Genomic DNA, 19516 nt, shown 5'->3' on the forward strand with positions numbered 1-19516 from the left:
TGTTCTTTTATATATCGATATTAAAAATTAACATGTTTTCAATTAACATCTTACCTTTCCATAGCATATCCAAATAAGAGTACAGTTATGAGCAAGGTCATTGGACAAATTAAACATTTCTCAAGGCATCACTATATAGTACAGTGATACCTTGACATACGATGTGTTTGACATCAGACGTTAAATTTGATTAAACATATAACAACATGCTCGAAATATGACGATTTATGACAGTGTCGCAATTTCATTGTTTTTTTCCGCAAGACGGACTAATGACGCATTTTCTTGTAAGAGAAATAAACATGGGTCCCAAGAAGAAATTAAGATGAAAATCATAGAAAACTACGAGCGTTGTGTGCAGGTCAATGAACAGGCTCGACAATACGGCCGGAATGTCTACGATCTCGAAGGTCCTCCTCCGACCTCCGTTCGTCAGTCTTTATAAGTCAAAGTGACAATTACAGTGGTTTGAAAAAGTATCTGAAGTAGTATCTGAAAAGTATCTTTTGGGATTTCTCACATTTCTGCATAAAACCACCATCAAATGTGATCTGAGCTTTGTTAAAATCACACAGATGGAAAAAACTGTCTGCTTTAACTAAAACCACCCAAACATTTATAGTTTTTGATATTTTAATAAGGATAGTATGCAAACAATGACAGAAGGGGGAAAAATAAGTAAGTGAACCCTCTGCCTAAGGAGACTTAAAGTAGCCTGGTACTCCAGACTCACCGCTGTTCAAACTATTGAGTCTGGCCACCATTAAGCGGATAAAATTTCCAGGGCAGAGCAAGCCACAGCAAACAGACAGCGGAGTGGACCAATCAGCGACGGGTGGGACGAGGGAAGTAAATATATGAGGAGAGCGGAGTTTATTCAACATGGCTAGCGCGAGACAGACTGTTGTCAATGACTTGTGTCGATGTGTTTTTGGTCATTTAAAACTGATTTTACCGTGGATTGGAACATATTCTCGGCTCTCCTGTTCGCCATCTGTGTTGTTGTGGAGACGACTTCCGACGCGGAAGAGTGACATTGCTCATTAAGAACACGTCACGTAAATAAACGAATCTGATTTGACGATTGATTTTGTACTTGCTCGAGAGGCCGTTAATGGGCTGGGTCCCAGACTATTCTCTCAGTGTTAGAAAAATACAGTGAGAACAGTCTGGCCGTGCCAGGCAAGACTTAAAGTGCCTGTGACACGAAAAAGCATGTTTATTTCATAATACACGCAGTATTTTATGCTCCTGAATGAAATGGACCGCTTGGATTTGTGTGGAAGCGATCGCTATATTTATTTCGTTTTTTGAATCGCGCGCCATGAAAATGAGTGACTTCCGGCAACAGTCTCGAGTTGAGAAAGAGGGCGCTGTGACGTGTACGGAGGAAGGAGTACTCTTCACTATACAGCCATACTGTTGTATGAGAAGGACTAAGGATTCAGCTGATTTTGTGGAGTAATACCTTCATTTTTCGTATCACGCCAGCAGAAAAATCTTGCTGCACGAGGGAGAAACATGTGTGCCATTTTGGAGTTTCAAAAGGTTCCCATTCACCGGTGGATATTGGCCAAAACAAGCCCTACTACTGTGGGACCATGGGACTTACGAGGAAGTGAGTAAACGTGTTTCTCGCCGGGAGAGCACTATAGGCTAGTCGGCTTATTCTGTCAAATTTTCCGACTGTTCAGAAATTGCAACTTTGTTTTTAAAATAGCCGCGAATATAGCGAATACAAAGTAAACACTACAAACTTTCATTAAATAAAGGACTACTTATGTTTGATCATGGATTGGCATGTAAAAAGCTCTCCTCATACACATTAGCTGCACATCAACTGCAGCCGCTCTCGTATGACTCTCTGTTTACGTCTTCGCCGTGTAGTAAAGCATTATTTTGCCATATTCATGATGACCATTTGGCAGCGACACGCTCCTACCACGTCGGCCGGTTTGTTCGGCAGTCATTGTCCAGCTGCTTCCCTGGCGAGCTCTCCTGTCCGTAGTAGCAGGGAAACTAGCTGTTCTCATCAGACAATGAGAATCATTGTCAGACGTGCATCATGGCTCGGTCAAAAGAGCAGTCTGAAGACCTGCGATCAAGGATTCTTGATTTGAATAAAGCTGGGAAAGGATACAAAACCACCTCTAGAAGTCTGGATGTTCATCAATCGACAGTCAGAGAAGTAGTCTACAAATGGAGAGAGTTCGGCACTGTTGCTTCTCTCCATTGGAGTGGCCGTCCACCAAAGATGATGCCAAGAGTTCAGTGCAGAATACTCAGAGATTTAAAAAAGAATCCTAGAGTGTCTGCTATAGACTTACAGAAATCACTGGCACAGTCCAATATCTCTGCACACATCAACTATATGTAAAACTATGGCCAGGAATTGTGTTCATGGGAGGAAGCCACTGCTGGGTCACAAAATATTAAATGTGATGGTTCACTTATTTTCCTCCTTCTGTCACTGTTTGCATACTACCCTCATTAAAAGATGAAAACCTATAAATGTTTGGGTGGTTTTAGTTAAAGCACTGTTTTTTTTTCCATCTGTTTGATTTTGACAAAGATCAGCTCACATTTGATGGTGATTTTATGCAGAAATGTGAGAAAATCCAAAAGGTTCAGATACTTTTTCAGACCACTGTATGTTGTAACATCGGCAAGGAAGTCTGCAGCTTCGTCAGGTTTTTAATCATTTATTTCAGAACTTGTGCAACACAACGCTGTCCACCATAGCCGGCGCCAACAACAACATGAAAAGAGAAAGTAAAAACTGCGCGTGCACAGCAATAGCTGGTAGTGGTCGATAAATTCTGACCGGGCAGCACAGGTAGTTCGGTTTTGTCGTTACGTTATAGCGTCCTCAAAAATCGGAACATTTAAAAGCGAGACTGAAGTTTATGCATGTTCCAAATAATAGTAAAGTCAGAAGTTTTTTTGAGACCTTTCATGGTCGTATTTAAGACCTTTTATGAGATTTTAGAATTTTAGATATTTTAAGGCTTTAAATTGAAATTCTTGGATTTAAGACTTTTTCAGACTTTTTAAGATCCCGCGGATACTCTGAACACTTTATTCGACAGTGGCGTCTGAAGGAGATAGTACCTTTTCTCGTAGACACCGTCTGTTTGTATTACCCTAACATACCCAATATAAAATAAATAGCACTTATACCAGAGTTTAAGCAGAATATAGGGCATAAAAGATACACGACGCCTTCTTATCACGGAAGCCCAACGTATGCGTCATGAGCAGGATTGACGCACCAACTCTCGCAATCAGTTCTCCGTGCGGGACGCTCTCTCCCAATACAAGGAGCCCCGGAGAACGCCCGATATCCAACTGATAACACGACTGCCCCTTTGACGCTGAGGTGGCAAAATCCACAACCCTTGTTGCCCGGACAACAGTAACTCCCGAATCCTCCTGTCCAATCCAAAAACAGACAATAATCCCAAACACACCCTTCTTCCTACACACGGCACCGCCCCGCGAGAGCCTTAAAAAGACAATGTTTAATTAACTGTTGTGATTTTTCTCGGGAACCTTTTGTTGACCTCTGATATGGTGACCGTGGAACGAGTTTGCCTCCTCGCCAGAGTGTTTGTTTCGCCTTGCCGTTTTGATCGCTGTTGACCCGAATAAATTGTCAACTTGTTCTCGGTGAGCCTTCTTGAATCCTTTCAAAATGGGAGTCAGTACAAAGGGTTAAGACTAAGGTGAATGCACGGAGTTTGCCCTTCTGGCTGGATTGCTGGGGTCCTGCCGGCCCGGGCCGTTGGATCTGCGCCAGCGCGGGTCCGGCGGTTCAGCTGGTGCGATTCAGGCGGTCTGGCAAGAAGGTCTGATTCCTTCAATTTGGTGACCCTTGTGATTTTTGTTGGATGGGACTCAGACAAGGAGGTGATGGACAAGTGACTGCGGACGGATCAACTGGAACTCTAATTGCACCACAAAATTAAAGATAAAAGACGTTTTGTCATAATTTAAGTAGTTGTTGTATAGTTTAAGTAGCTGTAGTATTTAAACAGTTGTAGTATTTAAACAGTTGACTCGGGGCGGTCCTGGACCATTTGTGTTTTGTCTAACGGTAATTGTTGTATTGTGGTAATATGCAGTGGATAATTCGAGTAATAGAGTGTTTAAAAAAAAAAAAAAACGTATCAAGTACACAGTCCATGGTCGTAGTTTAGGCCGGGCGAATAAAAAAGTAAAAGGACAAGTTTTAGATTTAGAAGCGGGTATCCCCAGAAGGAGATTGCCTGCTCGCTTGAGAGTTTGACCTTCTGGCCGGATTGCCGGAGTCCTGCCAGCCCGGGCCATTGGATCTGCGACAGCGAGATTCCGGCGGTCTGGCTAGGTCGGATTCCTTCACGTCATAAGGCAATCATAATTATGACATGACACAGTCATCAGCATTAATGAATGCTTATGACAGGTTACCTAATAAGTCACACTGGACTATAAACCGCAGGATTCAAAATGAGGGGAAAAGTGTGCGTCTTATAGTCCGAAAATTACGGTAAATGTCTTGTAAATAATGATATCCAATAGTTCAGTGTTTTAATATCACTTTGTAAAGAAAAAGATCACTGACAGTGCAGATGACAGGCTTTTCCATTGCAATTTATTGGATCCTCGTCTCTGTAGCAACAAGAGACTCAATAACAGAGTACAAAAACAAAAGATTTATACTGTAGAAAAGTATGCTGCTTATACGGAAATTTGTCCAAATACGTGATAACAAAACATGTAGCGCACATGTTTTAAAAGCTTTTTTTTTTTTTTTTTTTTGTGAGCGTGTTTTATATGACGATATAGTAATACCAAGTTCAGATTCTGTACATTTTGTGTTTTGTAGAAAATCAAAGTTCCAATGTAAGTCACGGTACAATTCTCTGAAAGACAACCTTTAAATCCACTGCTGTGCACAATCAGTATGTGGAAGGCACTTTGCAACAGATCAAAAAAGCCAAACATTTAGGGCTAAAGGAAAACAAAGCTCTTTAACAATTAAGTACCAATGCAAGTGAAGCAAATTCACCATGTCCTCCAATAACAACACAAGCCTTTCGTGAAAGAATGGATCGCAACAAAATAACAAAAAAAGCAAGCAGCTGACATTGTGACCGCGCATACTTGATTGACACTCAGCCAAAGTTGTAACATAATTTAACAAGCTTCTAGCACAACGGACAAAAGCAAAACAAGTTGCTTATGTACAGGTCCACCAGTAACAAAACCTCATTGATTCGGTCAATATTTATATATATTTATAGAATGTGCATATGGATGGCGTATATATACACTTGTTACACTTCACGATATAAGCATAAATAATATAGAAACAGACAATACAGTCACTCTATTCAAAACAATAAGTAGGAGATGGAACACGCAACACACCTCACTTGGTGCGACTAGTTGGTCAATGCAAAAGAGACAAAAGAAAATATTACTCGGAACTCGAGTTGTCATATGTGGAAATGTTTATCCTTCCTAGCTGAGCATTGGCTCGAATATTCAAATATTCCCACATTTCTTTAGTACATTTCCATTAAACAATACAGTAGAAACTTCTCATTTGTGTTTATGATTGGTCTGGCTGCTGCCTGGTCACATGCCCTTTAACACATATGTTCGCACACTCGCACATCTCCTAAAACATAACTTACGAGAGCTTCAAAATTGACAGATCAGTTTGACATTTACACACATAAAGAAACAAAACTTCACCCGAAAGAAGGGGTATAAATAAGTTAATAAAATAGAAATCTACATTTATTAAAATATATTACGATAATTCACCTGCCCTTGGTCCCCGATCGGTGAGTAAATGTTCGGAACACAAAGGATTTTGGGAACGTTATCGTTTGGGGTAAATAATTGCTAACGGGATAATGGCGAGTTTCCGTTTTGAACTTGGTCACTTTTGTGCAAGCTGATGACCGTCACCTCATTTAAGGTTTCAGCAGTGAAGAAAAATGTTTTTCTACGGTCTCATTCTTGATTTGTATGAGCAAAAAAAAGATAAATGCAAAATAAAAAGTGCCTTTTAACTTTCCTCTTCTGTCGGTGTTTTGCTTCTTCTTGTGACTAAAGCAAATGCGAACGATGCAAATTACTTGCATTGAACAAATTCAAATTCTTGAATATGCAATTGATTAAACAACCATGTTGGGAAAACGCAACATAAAAAAATCATTTAAGCTCTGCCTGTCGGCCTGAAGGGCGAGATGGTTTCAGAAGAGCGAGCAGGGGCGTCGGGTATACGCGCCGATTTATCACGTCCAGACACGCGTGGCTAAGAAAGCTCAATGAATAATCAAATCAACTTAAAGTTTTTCAAAAACCGATACAAAGGAGAGATCACCTTCATGTCTTTTCATTACAAAGATAATTACATAACCGTATATGCACTTCCCATTCTATGAAAATGTAGAAAAAGTAGGAATCATATGGCAGTCTGGCAAAAATATACACATTAAGCAAGAGAAGTAGTCTTGAGGCAAAGTTAATAGTCAAACACGGAGCAACTGGGGTAAGGTGATCAAGCTGGCTTAGAGGAGAACATAAGAAACCAAACGTACGCGTCACTTCCCTCCAAAGTCCAGCCCGCTTTGACCCGCATCCGCGTCCACCAGTGAGGAGGCGAAGGCCGATTGGACTATCTGGAAACCGAAGGACTCCAGCAGAGACATGCTCTGCTGCGGCGAGAAGGGAGCCAGCTCGCTTAAACCAGATCCAGACCCGGCCTGAGCCCTGGGCGTTTTGTGCACTCTGTGCTGGTGTTTCCTGAGGTAGGACTTGGTGCGGAAGGCCTGACCGCAGATGCCGCAGTTGAATTTCTTCTCGGGTTCTGTCTTAGCTTTGGGACCCTCAGGAGAGCCCAGTGCCCTCACAGAGGTTCCATTGCAGGCCAGCGAGGGCAGCTCCAGCTCCGGCCTGTCTGATTTGGGTGGGGATTTCATTTCGTCACAGTTGGAAAGTTCCCCAAATGAAGGATCCGATTCTTCAGACTCCAGGTGAGGACATTTGCCGTCATTTTCCTGTCCATCTATAATCGAAAGGAAGGGAAGGGGGAAATGGGTAAAGAGAATAATGCATTAGGACAACTGGCTTTTATAACAGGCGAGTTGAGATACAGTGGGGAGAACAAATATTTGATAAACTGCCGATTTTGCTGGTTTTCCCACTTGCAAAGCATGTAGAGGTCTGTAATTTGTATCATAAGTTCTCAACTGTGAGGGACAGAATCTAATACAAAAAAAAAACAGAAAATCACGTATGATTTTTAAATAATAAATTTGCATTTCCATAGATTTTCTATCGGGTTTAGATCTGGTGACTGGCTAGGCCACTCCAGGACCATAAGATGCTTCTTACGGAGCCACTCTTTAGTTGCCTTGGCTGTGTGCTTTGGGTCGTTGTCATGCAGGAAGACCCAGCCACGACCCATCTTGAGGGCTCTCACTGAAGGAAGGAGGTTGTCAGCCAAGATCTGGCGATACATAGCCCCATCCATCCTCCCCTCAATACAATGCAGTCGTCCTGTACCCTTGGCAGAGAAGCAGCCCCAAAAAATGATGTTTCCTCCTCCATGTTTCACGGTTGGGATGGTGTTCTTGGGGTTGTACTCATCCTTCTTTTTCCTCCAAACACGACGAGCCGAGTTTAGACCAAAAAGTTCAATTTTGGTCTCATCCGACCACATGACCTTCTCCCATTGCTCCTCTGGATCATCGAGATGGTTAGTGGCAAACTTCAGACGTGTCTGGACATGTACTGGCTTCAGCAGCGGGACCTTGCGTGCGCTGTAGGATTTTAATCCATGACGGCGTAATGTGTTTCTGATGGTTTTCTTCGAGACTGTGGTTCCAGCTCTCTTCAGGTCCTGCCGTGTAGTTCTGGAATATCCTTCACCTTCCTCATGATCAGTGATGCCCCGTGAGGAGAGATCTTGCATGGAGCCTAGAACCAGGCAGACTGACCGTCAACTTGAACTTCTTCCATTTTCTAATAATCGCTCCAACAGTTGTTACCTTCTCACCAAGCTGCTTGCTTATTTTCCTGTAGCCCATCCCAGCCTTGTGCAGGTCTATTATTTTATCCCTGATGTCCTTACACAGCTCTTTGGTCTTGGCCATTGTGGAGAGGTTGGAGTTTGTTTGTTTGAGCATGTGAACAGGTGTCTTTTATACAGGTAACAAGTTCAAACAGGTGCAGTTACTTCCGGTAATGAGTGGAGAACAGGAGGGGTTCTTAAAAAAGAACTAAGAGCCGAAATATTTACTAGTTGGTAATGTATCAAATACTTATTTCATGCAGTTAAATACAAATTTATTATTTAAAAATTATACAATGTGATTTTCTGGATTTTTGTATTAAGATTCCGTCCCTCACAGTTGAAGAGAACTTATAATACAAATTACAGACCTCGACATGTCTTGCAAGTGGGAAAACCAGCAAAATCGGCAGTGTATCAAATACTTGTTCTCCCCACTGTAAGTATCAGTTGGAAGCTAGGATTCAGCTTTAGTCCAATTCTGGACGTATTGCATTTTATTAATGCTTTGCAATATGGTCTCTAATTATATCAGTTTTAATGGCCAGTTCCACCTTCACATTTCAACACTATTAGAATTATTGTTTTTTTGGTTCCACTGCTGGGATTCATTTCTCCAGATGCCATAGAAACTTTTCTATAGCATGTCTTACCCAGCATTTGCTTAGATCAATACTTCTGATATAGTGGGGCGGGCCCCCCCAGGGGGGCGTGGAGCGATGCTGGGGGTGGCACATGTGACCTTGGGGAACGTACTTTTTTGCCGTACTAGAATACAGTGTTATTGCACATCCACTCAGTAGGTGGCAGTGCCACTGTCATTTTCAGCGTGTGCGCAATATTTTTGAACCAAACAACAGCACACAACAAAGAGCACTGGAGATATGAAAAGCTAAGACAAGGAAATATGAAGAAGCGTATGTAGCATTTGGCTTTGACTTTAGTACAGTGGGAGACGAGAAAAAAAACAGTCTATTTACTTTGTCTAAAAATGTTCGCTGCGGATAGCAGTAATTATTTTTTTCAGCGAAAACGTGCTGAATATTGCGAACAATCCTCCCGCTTTGTCAGTGTTACATCAGTAAACCAGCGAGTACTGTCAGCATCATATAAGGTGGCATACCAAGTTGCTCAGTGTAAAATAACCCCACACAATAGCAAAGGAGCTGATACTGTCTGCAGCAAAAATAAAAACTGTCCCTCTGTCGAATGACACTGTCGTTTTTGTTCTATTAATTCTTGTTTTTTCGGTCTAATTGTTTGGCATGTTGTCCTCATGAGTTAATCTTGCTAATCAATTTGAATTTATTATTATTTATTGATTTTATTAAATTTTATTTTTCAGTATCAAACGGTCAACAAATTAATTAAAATTAATGTATTTTTACAGTATGGATTTTTTTTTTTTTTAACACGTTATTGTAAGTGGATCTATATATTTTCTTTAATATTAAAAATAACAATGTTACGCAGAGGTGTATTTGGAATTACTAAGAATTTACTAAGTACTAAGAATTTTATATGCAAACGATACCACAGTATTTTTACAGTGGTAGCAGAGTTGGGGAGGTGCGGAACTTCCTGGGGGAGCGGGTCATAACAGAAAATAATTGAGAGGCACTGGCTTAGATCAACTTCCACAGGAATGTTTAACAGAAAATGTGATAACTGGTTCCCCTTTGGAAAAGACCCTAAAAACATGTCTAGTAAGTGACCGATGCCGAATTAAGATGTATAATGTTCAAACAACATAAATAAAGCCTAACAATAATTTCAAAAAAAAAAAAAAAAAAAGTTTATGTCTATAGTCCTTTACAAAACACCCGAAAGGTCCTCAAAGTGCTTTACAACAATTTCACATGAGTCGTAAAATTGAAAAAGAAAAAAAAAACAAACAAAGGAATAGTTGATGACATTCACAAACACACATACCTGCTGACCCCTGCACACACACTATTTTGCTGCAATGGGGAAAAACTACATTGTTGTCTTTATCAGGCAACAATGCCAGATGCATATACTATACTGTATCATTTTTTTTCTACCAAACAACGTTTGACAAGTAGCTACATGAGAAGTGGACTCCCCAAGCTGTTGAAGCTTAATTGTTATAATAGAAAGGGTAACAATTAAGGGAGTGCCAGAAAATCGATTATTAGATGCATCACGATTCGACACGTGACGATTCGATTACAATTCATAAATGTTCAAAAACGATGATTTTCCCTAATAACTTTATGACAGCCGCTCGTAGTGGAACGAAATTCAAGACACGTCTGCCGCCCAGACACTTAACGGATGCACGCACAACGTTATGATGGATGCTGCTGGCTAATGAGCGAGAGATTTACTCATTTTCAAAAGACTGGAAAATAAATTTGTGTATGAGACAGGCAGGGACCCGGCGGTCGCGCTTCTGTGCTTAAGTTATTTTTTAGAGCAAGTGGGGAAGAGAGATCTTTCGTTGCTCCTTGCCTTTCAGTTGTCCATCAGTAGTTTCAAGTCATGTCAATTGAAAAATGTCCTGAGTGTGTTGCTAAGACCTGTGTTTGTCTATAAGAGGTGAGTACACAAACCCTCTTGTACTGTTTAGCCTTTATTGTTGTTGTTTTTGAGATGTTAACCGTTAGCGCCGAGTGCTAAGCTAATTAGCCCATTCGCTAACGTGTATTTCATATGCAGAATTTGTAAAACCATGATTAAGTAATAGCGGTAACGCTACAAACATGCGAAATAGTATAGAAATCTGTGAAAACCAAGTATATTGGTTAAAAGACGTAAAGCAGGGGTGTCCAAACTTTTTGCAAAGGGGGCCAGATTTGGTGTGGTAAAAATGTGGGGGGCCGACCTTGGCTGACAACCTTTACATAGAACAATATATTTAAGCAAGCCATTCTGTGTGTCATATTTGCCTCATTATCTTTTTTAATTACCGTATTGGCCCTAATATAAGATGGTGTTTTTTGCATTGAAATAAGACTGAAAAAGTTGGGTTCGTCTTATATTCGCAGTCTAGACGTTATACCCATTCACGACGCTAGATGGCGCCAGATATCATTGAAGCGATGTTCTGTCATGACAGATCTCAGCTACTCTCAAGTTTAACCAGTTTGCATTATTTTATTGAAATGTTTTTCCTTTCAGATTTGTTTCAGGACTACAGTTACAGTTAGACTTCACTTTGATGGTTAATGCAGTTTTTGCAGTTTTGTTGTTTTATCACAATAGATTGGTTTATCTACATTTTAAAAACCAGAAGCCATTCATTTACGAATGTGATTGCACTTTAGTTTACATATTTAAATGTTCGGATATTAACATTTGAATGAGGCAAAATAACATGCTTTTTCTCTCAAATATATTGTTATAATCATTTGTTTCAGATGTACTGTAATTATTTTCTGTATAAAAATTAATTTGGTGTTCAAAAAGTTTTTATTGAAACTTGAGTCTTGAAAAAGAGGGGGTCGTCTTATAATCAGGGCAGTCTTATATTCGGGCCAATACGGTAATAATTTCAACAATCTCGCAACTAGCCTTGTGCCGTTCTCTTTCGACTCTCGGGCTCTTGCGATATACTGCTGCTGTGCAATTAAACTAGCTTCAAGTTGCTTCAATTTCACGCTGCCTGTAATCTTGTCGTACAGGTCAGCATGTCTTGTTTGGTCATATTGCCTCACATTGAACTCTTTAAAAACAGCGACTGTCTCTTTGCAAATGAGGCAGACACGGCTGTTGCGTATTTTAGTGAAGAAATAGTCCAATTTTCACCTATCATTGAAGCATCGGCGATCACAGTCAACTTTTTTTGTTGATTGTCGCCATTTTAGAAAATTGGAAGTAAAGGGTCACACGGGGTAATGTTGCTTAGAGTGCTGCTGCCTTTTAGTGGGTAAATGAGGAGCAGCATTTAGTGTGTAAGCTACTTCATATGCTGGTGGCAGTACTGCTGACCAATTTATTAAGTCTGTGTGCGGGCCAGATGTTACTGATTTTATGACAGAGGCTGGGGGCCGGATGAAATTTGACCACGGGCCGCATTTGGCCCCCGGGCCGGACTTTGGGCATGTCAGACGTAAAGACACTTGGTTTACAGAAAATGTGGAATTCATTCCACTTGTGTAAATGTTATTGTATTGTTGAGAGAAATAAGTACTGCCTTTAAAATGGTTAAATTTTTTGCACTCTTGTAAAAAAAAAAAGAAAAAAAAATGCAGTTTAAGGGCAGCTTTTTGTTGTATGGGCATGTTTACATCGTTCCTGCTGAATCCTTAGGATATTTTAAATAAATAATGGACATAAATTTGTTTGGCTACTTTATTAATTAGAAATGCACGATGCATTGATAATCGTGATAACCGTGATCATCGTCAATACAAGGATCATCGTTCAATAATCGAATCGTAGCACCCTGAATCATAATCGAATCGAATCGTGGGGTGCCTAAAATTGCACACCCCTAGTAACAATGTGGCGATTGGCAGTGTATTTAAGTGAATTTTCTTCAAATGAATGAACACCTCAAAAGGTCTGTAACGTCTTCCGTAACAAATAAATGGAAGAAAGAAAAAGATAAAATACACATTATACTGCCCACACTGCTCCATTTATAGTGTTCCATTATGGTATTTTTAAGTGACTAAGTGACTCTCCATTCATTTTGATTTTTTTCTTCTTAATACATGAAACATGTTTAAAGATAAGTGCTGAAAAGATGGGCACAAGCTGAGAACAATTGAGTGTTGAATCTCTTGAGTTTCTAAATCCTAGAAACAAAAAAGTTGGTACAAAATTAGTTTTGAGTTTGTAAAGTCAACAGCAGACATTACCGTTTTTAACACACCATTTTCAACTAATTGCCTAATTGCACAGCCTTATGAATGCTGGGTTTTCTGAGAATCTACTGCACTTACTGATAACTTGTTTGCCATTAAAAATACACTGAAATCCTGGATTAATCGAGTTAGTCACATTGGACTGCTATTATTTTGAACTAAGGATGCAACAACTAATTGATTTATTCGATTAAAATCGATCAATGAATTAGTTTTCAATGAATTTGAGAAACAATTTTTTTCCCAGCAGCGATGAGCGGTCCCATTTGGGTCCTTGTTTGTGTGTAATGTCAGGCTTCGCGCGTCAGTTTTAAGCGCGAGAGAGAGAGAGTTCACTGCTACACCAAGTTTGGGTTGCTGACTCAATATTACGAAGTGTCGAGACTGATTGTCTTTTGTGTTGTTCAATCCAGTGTGCCTCCGTTAGGGGTGAGAAAATTAAGCCAATTGTATAGTTTGCATTCTTTGTTTATTAGACGTTAATACCTAGCACGGAGAAACCGCACACAAACCCATTGATTTAACAGCTTAAGTTTTTTTTTCAACACCAACTCCCATTCAAACTGTTGATTTTCAAACAAGAGCGTGTGCTTTTAAATTGGATTTAGATTGAATTTATGAACAACTGTTTAATAAAGAAAACCACTTCATTACAGTCTGCCTCCTGCCTATTCGATTTTGTTGTTTAATATATGTATATATGTATAATAATGTTAATAAATGAGTCATTGACAATTTATATCAGCGCTTTGCCCACAAGAAAAAAGTGTCAATTAGCAGCACTTTTTTTATTTGCATGAAAAAGACTTGTCTGATTTGTGGACAGAGAATTTTTTTTTGTTTCATACTCAGAACCTTTATTAAAAACTTTAACAAGTTTTATGTACTTAAAAGGATCCACCCATTGAAAGATTTATAGTTCTTGAAAAATAAACGTTATTAGGAGTTAAAATAATTTGATATTGAAACCCCTCTTGATATTTTCATTTTTATACAATTTGTAGAATTTGTTTAACTAGTAGGTAGCCATTGTTGTTGACATCACAGGGCCATGACGCCACATAGTTAAGCTGCCGGGCTTCCAGAGTATGACTGTAGCAACATAAACATGTCATCTGTTCAACCCTTTCAATTTGAACCTGAGAGGAACATTAATAACCATGACAGCACTGTCGATATATCACAAAACAAGCAGCAAAAGCAAAATGAACAGGAAAGACGGGATGAGACGAGAGTAGGACAAAACCGGAATGTGCTACACCGGCAAAACGTTCTATAAAAGGCGAATTTGACACCGAAAGTACTACCGTGCACTTTCAGCTTGTTTTGTTTAGACGCATACAGCCATAACATACTAATGATGCCTTATGAAAATACTTTAACGGCTAACAATCTGCTTTAAAGCTACCACAAGAAAACACAATGCTTAAATGAATGAGAAGGAAAAACATGCAAAAAGTATTTTGAGGAAATGGAAAGGTAATAAAAGACAATACAAACACAAATAGTAAGTACTCGCCGCTTTTAACCGATGTGCGCATGTGTTGGATGTCTCGCCGCGCAGAAGAAATTCCCATAACCCGGTAGTGTTCGTCTCGTGACAGTGACAAACTACGTCATCACCCCGAGTGTCCATTGCGCGTATAAAACATGGTGCCCTGCGTAGGTCAAAATGTACTAAATTTTATAGATTTTTAAAGCAATGGCAACATATTCTGTGTTTCTAATAACATATTTTCGTAAAAGAGAACAATTGTGGCTTATTAGAGCCTATAAGTCTTTAAGTAAGAGACTCCCTTTAAAACCGTAATTGTAGACTACAGTTAAGTCAGGAAGCTGTGATTAAATATTTTTGAAGGAAATAGTCCTCCATTTTGTCTTCATTGTTACTTACAACATGCCAAAAACAACTTCAAGTTAAATTGTGAAGGTAATTGAAAAAAAGTGACATGTATCTGATTAATTGTTTAATTAATCGCCCTATTTTGAACACTACTGTACAATGGTACGTATGAAATTATGTGGTCACTGTAAAAGTAAAACGCAATGCATGTATTCTGTATTTACAGTACTGGTATACCTTGGCAACAGACAGCTATATCTCAGTTCATACCCATAAAACCTCGAAAATATTTGTGAAGTTCACATGATAGAAAATGACATTTTGCTGCAATACTAATTGACCATGGTTGGAAACTCATGAAAACTAGTTATTGAGGAGTTTGGAAATGTTCAGCCAAATTGCTAGTATGCAGCAGCCCATTCAGTTTTCTCAATTGGAGTTGTACAAGAGGGCTAAAGCAGTAGTCCCCAAGCTATTCCACATGGGCCATAGCGGGTATAGGATTTCTTTCCAACAAAACAGGACGACACCTTTGCACCAATCTGGTGTCTTACAAGTGTAATCAGTGGATTGTAGTAAGGTGCTGCTTGTTTCAACAGAAACCTCATTGGTTAAATGGTCTGTGCGCGATCGGTAGGAACAAAAACCAGGACTCACAGCGGCCCTTCAGGACCAATTTGGGCACCCCTGGGCTAAGGCAACTTACGCAAAGGTACCACACCAAAACTTTGGTGGTCGAAAGTGACAAAAAGTTTTTCATTTCATGTCTGAACTACTTTTTTCACCAAAAGAAAGAGTTAACTTGCCCAGAGTACTTAATCACTAGCCAATATGGAACTTGGCGTCAAGCAGATTTGAGGAAAAAAGTAAGTGGACTGCCAGATTTTGCGGTGCGACCTTTAAAGTAACATGCTCCTTTTTTTAGCACCACAGAAACATTCAAAAAATATTTTTGAGTTCATGAATATTACTTGTGCACGATAATTATCGGGCCGATAATAGGAATTACGACGTCATCCTGATAATTCCAATAACATTTATAATAGGACCGATAATATGTACCGTTCTGGCTTTACAGTTTACACACTTGTAGTGGAAATCAGTTGACCATTTGCGGGGCATTGCTCCCACCTGCTGGTCAGAATAATTCACTGCATCTATTTTTTGTTACAGTAGTTTGGTTCAATCACTTACACATTGCGGTGTCTAGCGGTAGCATTGACAGTCGTGAATGCTTTCTGTTACGTTTCCGCCTCGGAAATATAAGTATTTTATGTTTACTATAACATATGGATGTGCAATATATGTTTACTTCTGTGGTGAAGGGTCATATGTACAGAAATTCATAAGTTGTGTTATAGAAGCCAGACAATGCTTTAGTAGCTCAAGCTAGTGTGCAATGCTATACATATAATAGTTGTGTATATAAGTGTATTTTGCAGTTTGTTGTATATTGAGTATTGAATATGTATATTTTTCTGTTGTACTTTCACAATATTAAGAAGAGTGTCTTCCCATAAAAGCAAGAAAAGACCAAGCCTTGTGGTTTATGGAAGTGCATTCATTCTTAGCTGGCTGTCGGGCAGAGCAGAAGTGAAACGCACTGTTTTGTTCATGTCATTATAAAAAATCTGGTGAGATCAAAGGCAAATCTATGTTGAATCCACCACTAGTTTTTTTTTTTTTTTTTTTAAACCTCCAGGTGTTCAAAAACTCAGGTTATACATTTTAAAAATTATATATTATCTGTTATCGATATCGGCTTTGAGGAGCAGGAAGTTATCGACATCGGTTTAAAAAAATGGATATCGTGCACCCCTAATGAATATATAATATACAATTATTAATATGATGTAGGTATGTAGCAGTCCTGCACGTTTTCTTGTGTTCCATATGGAATGGCATTAAACAGGAAATTGTAGCTAGGGCAAAAAAACTAGAGATGTCTCTGATCCGATCACAAGATTGGAAATCGCGCCTCATCAAATAATTTAAAGATCGAATTTTTATGTATTAAGTCATTGGCTGCCATTGCGGGAGATAGACGTCCAGTCCATTTTGACTGGTAGTGCTCGCAGCGATCCTATGATCAGTCAATTGGATTGGACATCTATCACCATCAATAGCAGTGAATTATCACTCAATGTCAGACTTCCCAGTTGGAATACATTTGATTTAACGGTCAATGGCAGCGACTGAGTTGAGGGCTATATGCAATAAATACTCCATATGTTTAAGGACTAGGGATTTCCCCAGTTCGATCACGAGATCAGAAAACGGACTCTTTCATTTTCAGACGAGGTATCAGATCGGTACTCGGTATTGGCAGATCCTTAAAATCAGGTGACTCGGACTTTAACCAGTGTGCAAAAATGTGTGATCGGCACAACCCTAAAAATAAATTTCACCTTTTCGATTGAATTTGTGTTTTCATCTGTATTGAGGCTATACTTGTTCATTTTGCAACTCTGCCACCATGGAGGCCATTTCTTTAGCAATGTTCAGTGCAATTACCCTATAATTGTCGATCCTCATGCTTTTTTCATCTCATACTGTATTTTAAAGAAGATTGAAAATTTCTGGCCTTAAGGTCCTTTTTTTTAAAGCAGGAGTTAAGTTTAGCTGCCCTCACCCAAACAATATCATGCACCCTCCCCAACCACTTCCTGCTGGACAGTACTGACCTGCAGCAGGCCCATGGACAGGGAAAGCGGGTACCCCACCAGAGCGACACTCCCAGAAATATGGAGTCCCGCCTGGCTTCCCTACAAGCAGCTGCTCAGGCTGTGAACCCAAGTCTGGTGGGCCAGGCTGTGAGAGAACTTGATGTCCAGGGAGCCCATGAAAACGAGCCCCTGCCTCGGGCGAGGAGAGGACGAGCTGACGACTGGCGTCTACAAATCCACCCATCCAGGAAGAGGAAGGACAGACATTACAGGCGAGCAGACACTACAGAGATGGAATTGCTTTCTGAAGGATTTGAAATATAACAGGCTAGACAGAAAATTGAAATGTTTCTCTTCACAAAAATCTACTCTACTCCAAAGTCTATTCCACTGAGCATCTTCCCAAGATCAGCATCCAACCGTCAACCTCTGTCGGCAGTAGATGTGCCTCAGACAGTCACAATATTTGCATCCCATAATGAGCATGCACGTGCCAAAAGCATGCTGGAGGCCATGCTTGCTTTTTGGAATGATGCAGCAACAAACAACTACATCAACTGTCAATAGATAGCCACTCTTTCAGAAAATATGCTATTTGAGGTTTTCTCTTTGGGTTTCCGCATCATCACAAATGATTAAAAAGCCACCTGCCTTAGCAGCACAGTCAAAGCATTGTAAGCTAGCACTTTCTGCATGGCTTTAAGACAGCGCCAATGGTTGTATATTTTATGAAGTAGGGTGATTTAGAAAGATCTGTGACTGACACCCCACCCCTCAAAAGGCTTAAGTTAAAACTACCTAAAGAACGGCATCAAAGCATTATTATATCCACATTTAAACGAGAACTGATTCCGATCTGAGAAGATCCAATTCAATGCGTGTCTTTTTGTCGCACAACGCATATTGCAAAAGTGCCTCTTGAAAGCAAAAGTGTTTCTCTAATTTTGTCTATTTAGGAAAGCTGTATACCGTAGTGGGTGCAGGGTTCGTGAACCTTTTTTAAAACAAATTCAAGCACTTATTAAGGACTTTCAATACCAATTTAACAGTTTTTCCCATTACAGTGGTATCTCTACTTACGAAATTAATTGATTCTGGAAGTTGTCTCTTAACTTGAAAATTCTCTAATTAGAGACGTGTTTTCCATGTAAATGCCCTAATCTGTTCCAAGCCCCCCAAATTTCAGCCATAAACCTTTTATAATTAATAAAAATGCATCAAAACATGTAACAAACATATGTAACCATTAGATTATTGCACAATACACATAAAATCTGATATAAGATAATATGATATAAGAAAACTAAGTTGATACACTAAAGTAAAGCTGTCAGAACACAAGGGGTGAATGAAGACGCTGGAATGCACACATACAGTAGAGGTCTCTCTTAACTAATTGGATACCAGAAAAGCTAGGCAATAACCAATTGCACAGTAGACTGGGAGCTCCGAGTACCAACCACGCTGAATTTTTGCCTTTGTTATGCTGAAATTTCTTTTTTAATAAGAGACAATATTTCCCCACTGAGGCGTGTCTTAACCAGAAAATTCTGTATGTAGAGACGTTCTTAAGTAGAGGTACCACTGTACCATGTAAACAATATACCAATGTTGTTTTTTACCGATCAAGCGCAAATAAAATACGGTGCCTTCTCACAAGTGCGCAACAGTCTTCCAAAATGTTTTTCGACCCCGGAGGCTCAGGAAATTTTAGATTGAAGTGTGTCAGTTCTTTAACCCAATGGGAGGGTGCGGTCCCGGCGGCAGTGATCGTTTTCGTTTTGTGGCTGGTCGGTGGACGGAGACACACACACATCACGGCCGAGAAAACCTTTGATAAATGCGTTTTCTTGGAAGTTTGGGACACTGGACAAATAGCTCTCACACCTCACACCGTTTGTGTGGAAATGTAGTTAGCAACAACAACAACAAGAAAACCTATTGGGTTCACGCCGAAAGTAGTCTTAAAATAAGACTTTTCTTGTGCACAAGGGGAGTCAATCAAGGGCCAGGCGTGTAGGCCGAGTGCTAGCTGTGACAAAGCCGAGAAAAGTTGCTCCCAGCCGGATTAGACAGCGATTCGCATTGGGGGTGTGGAATT

General features: G+C 39.8%; 1 protein-coding gene across 3 annotated transcripts in view; it reads right to left on the reverse strand.

Moving 5' to 3' along the window:
- Positions 1–4075: 4075 nt before the first annotated feature.
- Positions 4076–19516, reverse strand: part of patz1 (POZ/BTB and AT hook containing zinc finger 1) — a 32739-nt gene continuing 17298 nt past the window's right edge. Inside the window, exons 5-6 of one of the 3 annotated variants that reach the window (XM_057846329.1) lie at positions 17434–17643; positions 4076–7063 (exon numbers count right to left, since the gene is read on the reverse strand). In XM_057846329.1, coding sequence (XP_057702312.1) covers positions 6600–7063; positions 17434–17643 — 674 coding nt within the window. In that variant the 3' untranslated portion in view covers positions 4076–6599. The remainder of the gene's footprint in view (positions 7064–17433; positions 17644–19516) is intronic. The other 2 variants (XM_057846330.1, XM_057846331.1) reach the window with 2 other exon arrangements.

The sequence above is a fragment of the Corythoichthys intestinalis genome, chromosome 9 (genome assembly GCF_030265065.1).
Source record: "Corythoichthys intestinalis isolate RoL2023-P3 chromosome 9, ASM3026506v1, whole genome shotgun sequence".
Taxonomy (NCBI): Eukaryota; Metazoa; Chordata; class Actinopteri; order Syngnathiformes; family Syngnathidae; genus Corythoichthys; species Corythoichthys intestinalis.